Raw genomic sequence first — 12611 nt, 5'->3', positions numbered from 1 at the left:
CTGTATGGATATTTTACCACTCATTATGCTACATGTAATTGAAGCTATTACTGGCTTTTTCAGCAGTAACTGATAACTTCTGCGTAAAACGTTTCAGGTTCCTGTTTACACTGTAAAAAATCTGTGCAGTTCAAAATTTTGCCATGCAGCATAATCTGAATGTAAACTTCTATAACTTACATGTTTGCTTTTTTTTCTTCTTAAAGACTGCATTTACAGCCAAAATCATGAAGAGCATAAAAAAGGTAGCACAGCTGAGAAATGGGGTTTTGATTTTGATCATCACCAGTTTACTGTTAGATGTGTGCTTTTAGACTTTTACTCTCCATGTCATAAAACCAGAGGATTGAGGAGTTTATTTTCTCTCATTTAGACAGATTGTTCTCAAACAGTGATTCATGACTAGTTAGCAAAATAGTTCTTGATTTATCTGTAGGTGAACCAAGCTGTAAGAGTTCTGCTCCATTAAAGGTGACTTGATTTGAGTTTTATATAAGTTTGAACATTTATTACTCTAGTGTGTCCTGATAAGCCATTGCTGTATTCTAAGAATAATCATTTTTAGATTCCTTCTTAAGACTCCAAGCAGAAAACACAATATAAAAATCATGTATTATTGTTCTATTTTCTTATTTATATGGAAGCCATTAATATATAAAGCATATTGTAGGTCAGTCTATGAATTGGGCAGCTCTCATAAAACAGCTGTTTCAGGATACAATGGCTGCTAAATGCTTTCATAGTTTCAAAAAGCAATTGGAAAAATTAATGAATAAAAATTAATTCAAAGCTACAGAGAGAAAACTTATTTGTCTAAGGATGGCCATACGCCAGAAATTACTGAAGGCTGGAAGAGTATTTTGAAGAATTGTCGATTACTTATTTTAGACTTTTAGTCTGAACCAGTGTAGCTTTTTTCTGGGTTAAAATGATCCAGCTAGCTGTATCTATCTGTTTGTATAAGCACACACATGTATGCTTATGCAGATCAATTCTGTACTCCAGTGGATTACCCTTTTTTTTTTTCCCCCCCTTTGAACTTTACATTGGATGCTAGAGTCTGAATTTCATGAAATGTAAACTGTGAAGGACAGTGGTCAAAGTGGGGCAAACAGTACTCTGAAGGACTGCCTACCTGTTTCTGTAGAAGTATTTACAATATAATTCTCTAATACTTAAATGTTACCTCCTTAAATGCCAGTATTAATACAACAGCTCCATTCATACTGTTTAATAACAACAAAAAAAAGTAAATACCACACAAGTCAGACATCTTTCACTGATCAATAAGTGTAACAGTCACCAAATCGTCATCTTAAACATCTTTTTCTACTAGGATGTATTAGAGAGTGAAATAATATGCGGATATTTAGTATCATTACAATGAGTAACGTACAAAGGTGAGTATATACCAAAGACTGTGGCAGCTCTTTACTTAGAGAAAACTTTATGGCTGAAATTATGTATGGCTTACTGTTTGTAAAGGCTCATTAAAATACCCTGAATATGTTCTATTTTTACTACTGCTTATCAGAATTACATACTTTTTGTTTACTTACAGTATGAAAGAGGCTGGTTTAGGCCATAAACAGTGGAGGGGTGGTCCCATTTCATCAAACTGCAAGCAGTGTCCAGTAGTTTATACCAATCCTGTTTGTGGATCAGATGGTCACACATATTCTTCTCAGGTAAGATTTAAATAAAGAACTAAATTATTCTTTTATTGTTTCAGTCAATTCCATCTCTTGGAAAATAAAATACTGTATTGTAACACAAATCGACATTTGTTCTGACTAAAACATGTATTACAGACTGCAACCTACAGCGATTCTAGTATATTGTAAGACAAAAAGGCAAAATGGTAGTAATTCCTGAGCAGCGTGAAACAAGTAGTATTCAAAGAAGTGCAGTGTAAGAGTGCTCCACAGGTTAAGTCTATCTGTCACAGACACTAAGGCAGGGTTTTGAGTAAGGAAAAAAGTGTTTCTTGTCCCCAGTTTCAGGTAGGAATAAACATCATAAGTCATTTTCCATTTGACCATTTTCCACTTGACCACTGAGGGATTCCGTCACCTAGGCATAGATGTAACGTACCCAGATAAAAAAAAAGTTATAATGTAAATAATTGTTGCATAACTTTCCTTCTGCAACAGCTTTTTATGTATTTTAAGACCATAATCAGATCTTCCTTCTGTATTTCTGAACCCTCCTTTCTTTTCTGTCGTACTTGTTTGGAGACAGAATAGCAATTAAAAAACATTACTGTCAGTTTACCCAATTTTTTCAAGAAAAGATTTTTGTGCTGGTCATGTTGAAGTCCAGAAACTGTGGGACTGCATTAGCACACTGCTCAGGTGAAACTTGTGAGATGGACGGGCTTCATAATGCTGAAAACAAATCATTTTGTTTAGCATTCTCTCTTAAAACTTAGAGTAGAAGAATGTTTGGTCAAAATTAACAACTGAATCCTCTCTAGGAGAGACAAATGTGTGCTCTTGACGAACCCTTTTTTGTCAGAAACAGCATGCAATTCAGTTGTGCAAGAGGAGTTACTGTATTCTGTGGTTCTGACACCCTGTCCTTCCACTAACAAAATGCTTTGAATAGTAGATAATGTCCAGTGCTTCAAGAGAAATACAGTAGTAATAATAATAATACTGAATGTTCTAGATTAAATTGACATAGGGATGGAGAAACTCTGTGTTTGTTACTATAAAGAAAAAATTTCCCTATAGCATTTTAAGCAAAATATTTTTAGGATATTTCCCAGCATTTAAAGATTTTACAGTTAGTATTTGCTGAATTGAATTTTCTTTTGTTTTTTACTGCAATCACAAACTATGTCTGAATTTTACAAAAAAGGATTAGAGTTTCCAGGAGTGCCTGTCTATTGGATTGAACTCTAAGTATCCTCTCCAAAGATATTTTCTTCTTGATAAAATAAAAACTTCAGAATATAACTAGTGCTACCTCAACCTTGACAATTCTTATGCTATTGTCCTAAATCTTACATTTGAAAATGTTTTTCTTACAAACTGAATATGTAGTTATAGGGAACTGGTTAAGAATCTTAATTTTCCTTTTTAGAAAGAAAATTTAAAAATTCTAACTCTTACAGCAGAGTGTCTGAGGCCCTACACATGCATTTTTGACTCTCTGGTTTAGCAGAAAAATAATTCCCAGTGACGATATGACTTAAAGTTTTAATTTAGGGATTTGAAAATATTCTTATTTTCATACACAGTAGTCTCCTGTCTATGTTTTATCAAGAGCCTGAGACGGACTTGCATCTTGCTAGACGTTAGATGATACTGTCATTTAGCATTTCTTTTGCTGTGCCATGTGAAGGTTTAGTCAGTCTTTAAGTCCCAAGCCTAGCCTGCACATAGATATAAAACAGTCAGTAGTCTCTACGATTTTGCAATTTAAGTAGACAAGGTAGATAATTTGATATAAGTAATACTGAATGAGCATTTTTTTTAATACTGTATACTTTATCTATTACAATCTCTTCCTACATTCTTCCTCATTTAATATACGCATTACAGCCAATTTTAACCTTATTGCTTATTTCCTATTTCATGGTATAGGAATGCTGTATTCTAAATAATCCAATAGGCAGAAGTGACCGTTATGGCCTCTTATGGTCTGGTCTGAAGTAGATGTACAGAAGTCCATAAATAATGATGAGATGCAGGTATTTTTGCATCAGTTCATGTGTTAAAAGTGAGGGTGTGCTTTTCAAACAGAATGGTGAGAAATGAGTAGGTTAAACAGGTGCGATCTGCTTCCATTCCAGTGAATTATCAGAGCTGCAGTCAGTGCAATAGTACATATTATCCAACCTCCGTGTCCCTAACATGCATATAATTCAGAAGTAATGTAGCATCAAAGATCTTTTGCACAGTTTTCCTTTTGCCTTCCACTACTTCATGATTACAAATCTAAGTTTATGGCAGCAAAAGGCTAAAAAAAAGTAATGACCACAGAAGATCTGTATTAGCCTATAAATATGTATTTTTATTTCTTTTAATTGATGTTATGATTTCATATTCTATGGTGCAGTTGCATCAAATAGAGGTCCCTGCAAGTTTATTTCAGGAGCAGTCATTTTAAAAATTGACATAAAGATGAATATTTGTGTGTTCCTTTACTCTAGGCAATGTTTAGTTTTGTTGTGTCATCAAGCTCCAGTAAAAGTCTATATAGCAATTTTCTTGTATTGAGAATGCGTTTGGCATGGATTTAGAGCGACTGTGACAAATCGTAGAATACATTTTGTGAAAATAAGTCAGTAAATAGTAACAGTATTGTAGAACACAGCCAGGCAGCTGGCAGTTATCAGAGGGACACTACTTCGGGAGTAGTGGGCAAGCCCATGTAAATGTTTGTATTAAACTATGTGACTATAGGTATTCCATCATGTTTTTTGCTTTGGGGAAAAAAAAAAAGAAGATGATATAATAGGTAGACAATGTAGAAAGAAATGCTAAGTTCTAAATTGAGCTTATCCAGAGTCAGTTAAGGATGTTTTGTTTCCCATTCATTTTAGCAGGTCAGGTTAGGTTTACTGTGTTCTCAGCCCACAATTAATCACATGCAATCAGTGTAAAAGAGAAGTAGCAGGTGTAAGATATTCATTATTAGCATTACAAAAGTGTTGAAATAAAAAAAATTACATGCCAAAACATTGAGTAATCAGTGAACAGTAATTATTACGTGAGAAGAAATTCAGTATAAAGAGATCTTGCTGTTTCCTTACTAGGGTGGTGTTACAAATTTTAGTTAATAGCCTCTAAATAATACTGCATGTGTTTTACACTTCATCAGTCTCGTTTTACCTTGTGCATTTCTCTAAGCTTTGGCATTAGAAAGTGCGTTATTCATTTTAACTCTAGAAGTTCTCAAGCAGTGCTGTAGCATAGGGCGCTGCTACCCCTATATATTTGGCACCCCATCCAATCTCCAGGAAAAACACCGTCACTGCTGCCAGGACAGCTTTTGCAGCCTGTTTCTAGCTTCATCTTTTCTGGGATTAATAAGGAAATAAAAATGACATGGAATGCGGCTCAGATGGGGTGTTTTGAGGCAGCAGCTCACCTCCTGCTGTTATTTTACCCAGGGATGCAACTCGCTGCTGTCCAGCATGCATACAGTAAAGCTGGTGTGACTGTGGATGAGATGATGGTTCTCAGGCTTGGATGCTTCTGTTGGAACAATTCTACCATATTGTACTATATTATAGCTGGGCCTTCTGAAAAGTGTCCACAAGCAAAAAAAAAATGTGGTCACACATCAGGTTAATTGTCTTTTGAGTGGTTTTTGCACATTTTAATTACAGCTCTGGTGTTTGATATAATAGGCTGGAGTTTTCTCTCTTAGCTTGAAAGTGATTGACAAGTAGTCCTGCCATAACAAAATCTAGCCTTAAATAAGATCAATGAGCAATGCTTTGAGAATTTTGAAAGGAAAACACCACAGAAATAAATTAATCTTTAGAATATGCCCATTGCCCCATGATTTTATTCCAGAATTGCATTGGCAGTAAGTCCTGGATCAGTTTTATTGTTAGCAACAATTTGCTCAAGTTGGTTTTATATTGACAGTGAATTTTTATGAAATATTTTTTCTCCTAGCTATGAAAATTTCATGTGATTGATGACATCCCTGTATGTATAAATAGCAATGAAAAGGATATTTTGCAAAAATAATGGGTCTAAGCTAGCTTCTCAGACTAAGATGGAAAAGGTATAGGAAATGAAACAGTCAGAAAAAAGGATATAAATTCTTGATGTACTTTACAGAAAGATAGGTATGTGGATCTAGATTTTTAAAATACTCAAATACCTTCTTCAGTCTCCGAAATTATGATTTCTTTCTCACTAGAAGGGTGAAAGACAGCCAGTGTATGAAATCACAGTGCGTGTGGATCGGGCAGTTTGGTACTGATTGCTTAGTCTATCCACATGTTTATAATCTTACCCTGAGAATAAAAGTCTAGGAATTTAGTTTATGTATCCCATATTTAACATTTTTCTCTCTAAAATCATTGCTGCCTTTATTCATTTCGGGTGTTTTCAAGACTTTTACTTAATAATCTGTATCTTTTAGCCATGTGTTTGCTGTAAAACAGCTTGTTTGAAGGAAACATAAAAATAGATTATCAACTTTTTAAATCTTTGATGTTATTTTAAACATTGTCCTATTATAAAGTTAAACTGATTTAAATTTATTAGCTTATTGTGAGTTTTCAACAAGCCTGAGCTGTTCACGGTTCTTTTCTAATTCAGAAAAGATTGTTAGAATATAGATTTACTATTACAAAATAGATATCTAAATTAAAGTGACTTTCACAAACCTGATTCAATGTATGTCAGTCTTACTTTTTAAATTGGGATAATCCACTAGTGTCTTTCAGTTTTTATCTGCATTTTTACTAAACTACCTGCTGTAGACTTAACTGTCAGTTCAAATGTAGCCAAAAATAATGTTAAATCATTGCCTGCCATCTTCAGTAGTAAAAGAATGTAATCGCTCTGAAATAAATGATTTGACAGCATGCTGGTCCATATTTTTGCAGCTGGAAGAACTAGCTTCTTCTAGGTGCTCTGCCAGCACCAATTTGTTATTCTAATAAAAGTAAGTTTTGTCAAAAGGGGCCTCTCAAAATTAAGATTTGTGTCTCTATCCAGTTCCCAAGCAAGTTGTTAGCTTCTGTGTTTACAGAGACTGTAGGCTGTGTCACCTGCAGGCACAGACTGTGTGTAGAGGCAATGCTATGACCAAGTTTTGGTTTTATATTTTGTTCTTTGTATTGAGGAGATTATTCAGAGCTGGTAAGAGCTGGACAGATATTTGTAGGATGCTCCTTAGCTGTCACGGATTGTTCTCTGCTTACAATACAACCACTGTGATGCAGGTTTGAGGGTGTTTGAGGCACAGAGTCCCTAACTGATCTAAAGTACAGCAACCAGCAACGCCCTGTCAAGACCCAACCAAAATCACCTTGTTCAAGTGGATAACTTTAAAGCCTTCTACAGACCAAATCTTCATTGCACTGTTACAATGAAGGGCTTGTGGCTGAGGTACACTGGCAAATAAAACAAAGGTGTTGGCAAATGAAAAAAAAAAAAAAAAAAAGAGCCAGCCAACAAACCACAAACCATGACCAGCCTTCCTTCCACTGCCTGCTCTCCCCCGCGCCCCAAACAAAAAACCCGTAACAAACCTTCCTTGAATGAGACTGACCAGTAGTCAAATAAAATGTAGCTTGCTTGCTTGATCCATGAAGTATACTTTATCAGGATAAAGTGATCTTTACAGAAATACTGGAAACTCCTTGTTTATTGTTTAAATGCTTTAAAAAGGCTAATAATAAAAAATCAGGAAATTAGATTGTCTGGTTTTCAGCTTCCATCAACGGCTTTTGCCAGTAAAGCCTGAAATTTTATCTGGAACCTTTAATTCGGTAGGATGTGGTATGCAAAAAAAGGCAGAGAAATGTCAGAAGAGTGACTCACTTCCCTTAATCCAGTTTTCCAAATAGTCTGATGTACTAAAAATTCCAAATTATATATAACTGATCTCTTTTTATCAACTGCATTCAAAATAAATAGCTGCTAAAGCTGTAGAGAATGGAGATGGTAGCTTAGATGACAAATTACTTTATAGAACCTTCAATATTTTGAAAATCTGAACAGCTAAGTATTTCTTAGGCAAGAATAACAAATTTATACTAGCAAGAATTGAATTTGGTTTCCTTTTTTCATTTACAGAATACTACATTTGTTTAACATAAAATTATATATTGGGTTTACATTAAAATATACATAAACTTTAATACTTCAGTAAAAATAAAAATTGCTACTTTATGGACTGGAAAATACTTTCTTAAGCCTTCATCTATGTAATGCCTTTACATTGTTTTTTTAAAACATTATTAAGTTTTCTGTAGAATATAAACAATCTAGGCTGGAAGGACAAACCAATAAAAGAATAGGACAAACAGGAGAAAGTGAAACAAATGTCAGTCTTTATTAAATAACTCTCATATCACAGCAGCAGTATACTGATACAAAATAATCAATATAGAAATAACTGGAATTCAGAACCTATTCATGAAAATCTAAATTTCTATGTTAACTGTCAAACAGGACAGCCAATAAAACAAGAAAAAACAAATTGCTTAAAGTGACGTTGAGAAGATCATTAAAGGTTCAGATTTTTTAAACTGTTATGTTACATGAGAGACATCCATACTTATGTGGAGAACAGTCTTTCTCTGAATGGTAGTTTTAACCACCAGAAGATAATCTTTTGAAAATAGTGTTCAAAATGTGGCCACTAAAATTACAGCTAAAATAATCAGCATCACTTTGGCAGAAGAATTCTTTTCCAGGAGAACGTATACACATCATATGCAGGCAGAAATTTATAGGAGCTGAACAAAGGAGCTGCCACTGGCATGGTTATGCTTATGGAGTGATAGTGGGGAGCAGAAAACAGTTCTAAAAAAAACAATAGAAGGATGAGTCTGGAGCATTAAGAGACAATAAATAATGTTCTTAAGTTTCTGCAGCTGTTTGAAACATTAAGGCATCTGATAAAACAGTGGAGAAGATAGTGATGAGCTGTGTCGGTTGCAAGAAGGGGATCAAAAGAGAAGATCTACCAAGCGGAAGCTCATTAGTGAGTGTGGTTTCAGTGGGGTGGAGGATAAAGAGGATAGTAATTGAAGAGGTAGTTAGATGGAGTGAGAGGGTTTTTATGATCTTGGGAGGCTTTTGTTTGGGCATTTTTTTTTTTTTTTTAAACAAATGTAAAATAACCTTTATATAAAGGAAGAGAGAGAATGGTTAGAGACAGTGGGCATGAAACAAGATGATGTTGACCTAGGGAACAAATTTTGAGAGTTGGTAGCAGACAATCTGTGATAAGAATGGGATTAAAGAAGATCAGATTGAAAGTTGCAAGAGGCAAACAAGAAAACTGGCTCAGGTCTTGTCCCAGTGAAGACATTCTAATATTATAGTAATAATTCTCTGAAAGAAGACACCGAAGAATGTGCCAGTGTAGGAGATGGTATGGAAAATGCATGTGAGCACTTAGTAGAAAGGAAGAAGTTTAGTGGTGGGTGGTGTATTTCTGTTCTTGTGTCTCTGACAGCTTTACATCCCACCCTGGCCTTTCTCCTCTCTGTCATTCCTTTCTCCTTGGAACATTGCTTCCTGTGTCCCAGGGGTGAGGGAGAGCCCTGGCCACCTAAATTGTCATTGTACACAAGGCAACACTCCAGATATGTAAGCAAATGGAAGAAAATATAACAAAAAAGACATTTCTCATTTTGCTGTAGATATATGAAGGGGATGATTATCCTTTTTTTTCAGAAAGCAGTTTCTGTATTTCTCCCAATGTCAGTGTGCCATAGAAGTCAGTGAGTTTAGGCCCTTAAAAGGGATAATTCTCCTGAATGTATCCTGTAGGATAAAATATTTAGCTACACAATGGTACCTTTAAAAACAAAACAAACAAAAAAAACCCAAAACCAGCAAAAAATCTAATAATGCCTGCTATCTTTTCTTGTCTCTGTTGTTTTCTCTTAATTCTGATGCACCATTTGTTTCTACATTCATATTTAAACCAGACATCACTCCACAGTGCATAGAACCATGGGATGTTGGGTTTTTGTTTTTTGTTTTGTTTTTTCTTGAATGTTTCTACTTGCCTCCTCTTAGTCATAGTGAAATTTGAATACATGCTTATCATGTAGTAGTGAACCCATGGATCATTTTGTTGCTTTAAAACAGAGTGTGTTCCATGTTAGTATTATGGTGAGTGATAATAAATGTATATTGCTTCTCATTTTTTTCCCTTTTTCTGTATCTTTAATTTTCTTCAAAATTAATTCTGTTTTTCCTTTTAAGAAGGGTTTTAGGACAATAAACATGTAGCAGGCACAAAAGATGATGTACTTAATGTTACTTAGCCATTTTGGTTTTCTTTAGCAGTTAACAGAACAGTAAGCATTTGAAAAGCTACACAACTGCAAATGAAATTACTGGAAAAAATGTAATTATTCAAATTAAAATTTTTTAGAACTTGCAATTAAATTTAGTAAGGAACCAGAACAAAGCGTTTAGCTTCTGAAAAGCTATTCTTACACACTGTTGATGTACGTCACACTTGCGCTTAGCAAGAAACATAAACACTGTAAGGTTTCAAGTAGTAACATCAGACACCATAACAGAAGTTTAGAACAGCAGTGCTATAAACTAATTATGCTGTCCCAGAGAAAAAGAAAAGCTTCAGTCCTAATAATTTAGCAGATGGCAATGAAGTAAAATATCTGTAACACTAAAGAATCGTCTTCAAAGTCTCACTCCTTTTACTTATTTAAATTTTTAAAAGCTCACAGTGAAATACTGTAAACATGAGCCAATTTACTCCAGTGTAGATATTTCACTGAAAACAAATTCAGTTATATCAGGATTGTTTGAATATTCCTTCAAGTGTTCAGTATTTCTGATGCTCTATTACTAGTATACTATATTTTTCTACACTTAAGATTCTCTGCTTAGAATACATCTGTAATTTAGAATTTTAAAATCATTATTGAAAGGGGGATGATGTTTGTGTAGTCTTCCGTTATATGCATACTAACCTTATTTAATGGGCTTTAATAAGACACATTTAGCATTCAACATTGTGATACTAAAAGAAATACATGTTATCGCAGCTCAGGCGTATTAAGTTTACGGCTGTAAAATAATAGAGTTCTGCAATCGAACCACAGAAATCTGTCTGGGATTCAGGTTTTCTAATTGGCTGCCTGGTAACAATGTTCACTTCCCTCCCCAATTCATGTCACTTTACATACCCGAAGCCACATATGGAAGGACACATCTGTAAGTTTCTGGGTTGTGTGAATTTCACTACACTGGGTGTTGCTGTGAAGTTCCTGTTCGCTTCAGAACTCTTTGAAGCATTAACACACACCTGCCACCCTCCCTCTGGGGAGGAACAAAAATCCAAGCAAACCCAAAGAAGAAGAAACCTTGAAGAAATGAATAGTTGTTATTCAGAAATGGTCAAAATGTTTTAGCCAGCTCTCAAGCAAAATCCTTAAGGTGCTCCTGAGAATATGGAGTCCTTCAGGAGACCTGCCTTCTTTCTACCTTCATCAGTTTTCTTCAGGGGTATGGTTGTGATCTATCCCAACTTCAGTCATTTCTAGCAAAGAGAACTCTCCAACCTGTTTATTTACATGTCCAATGACTTTTAAGCTGTCTGCTTTCTGCTAAATTTACAAGAAGCAAATAATAATAGACATTTCTTTCATAAGTTAAGATGTTGCTGCTTGCTTTGCTTGCTTGTTTTTCTACATGAATCTTGAGATCAAAGTGAAACTAAGTATTTCTTAACAAACAGATGTACTCTTGGATGAGATCTTGAGTAAATGAGAAAAACAGTATGAAAGTAAAATAACTTACGTCCCGAAAGAACAGATCTGGACATTGATGAGAACTGAGAGAGAGACAGGGATCTGAAAAATATGACTGAGTATCAGAGGTAGGTCCTCTTCATCATAGCAAAGGTTCAGGAAAAAAAAGAACATCGTAGGCCAAGGTGGACTTATTGGAAGAGAAAAATAAGAGTTTGTGTAGCAAGATTTGCCACTCTAGCTCTTAATTCAGAACAGTACATATGAAGACTTGGCTTTGTGTGGTCCGTATTTTAATCTGCGTGTGTTTGACATAGAACAGGGAATTCTTTTGTATATTTTAGAAATCGAGTACTAATAGCAAAAAGTAGAAAGATTTAGGCACAGTTCTGTGTGCTTCTACACAAAATATATCTCCTCAGGTTCAAGAAGAGGTGAACAACAGCCATGCTTTGGAATATTAACTCCCACTTGCACAACAGCATGTTTCTTCCCTGACAGTGTGAAAACCATTATGAACATGGAATTTCATAAACATTTCCTTCACTGATAGCACATGTATACTTCTCTTTTGGACTCTTTAATAAATGAAATCTAGTAATTTAACTTCAAATGAATTTTAGCAGACATTTTTAGGTGGGCAAATAAACAGAGTAGAGAGCTGTAGAGGCAATGTGATGGTAAGAAAACTGAGAGTATTTAGGTGTGTCTAACTTCTGATCCAAAGGGATAAGAATAATGCATTAATGAACGTTTCGCCTAAATGTAAGTAACTTTCCAGAATTTCTTTTTTTGCTTTCTCTTTTTTTTTTCCCCAGTTGACATAGTATAGTTTAAATGTCTTAGAAACTTGGACAAGATAATCCAGCATGGACTAGCTAGGTTCGTGTGCATTACTTTTATTACTTTCATTATTTTTCCTGTAATTGAAGACTAATGAGCACGCCCTTTTTAGATACTATTTTAGCTCACATATAACTTTATAAATATTTCAATTTAGATTTAATTAGACAAATTGAACTCGTTTAATTAGTAATGCAATCAGCCAGCATGGTTTAGGAAGCCATGTCACATTAAAAATACAGTGATAATGCATGTTAATAAGCAGTAAGCAGATTCTTTTAACAGAAAATTCCATGCTTTTACAAGCCATTTGTGTCTTATTATAAGG

The 12611-nt window shown here is 34.7% G+C and overlaps 1 protein-coding gene across 3 annotated transcripts in view; it reads left to right on the top strand.

Annotated features, from left to right (window-relative positions):
* The window catches only part of SPOCK3 (SPARC (osteonectin), cwcv and kazal like domains proteoglycan 3), a gene marked incomplete at both ends in the record, with an annotated part of 222416 nt that overhangs the window by 135443 nt on the left and 74362 nt on the right, over positions 1-12611 (top strand). For 2 of the 3 annotated variants that reach the window (XM_081999279.1, XM_081999278.1), the window contains one exon: positions 1562-1688. The exons of the other annotated variant lie outside the window; for it this stretch is intronic. In XM_081999279.1, the coding sequence (XP_081855405.1) occupies positions 1562-1688 (127 nt within the window). The remainder of the gene's footprint in view (positions 1-1561; positions 1689-12611) is intronic. 3 annotated transcript variants of the gene reach the window in all.

Source organism: Phaethon aethereus (assembly GCF_964289735.1).
Source record: "Phaethon aethereus genome assembly, chromosome: 4".
NCBI lineage: Eukaryota > Metazoa > Chordata > Aves > Phaethontiformes > Phaethontidae > Phaethon > Phaethon aethereus.
Note: the sequence above shows the minus strand (reverse complement) of the source record. Positions and strands in the feature narration are given on the sequence as shown.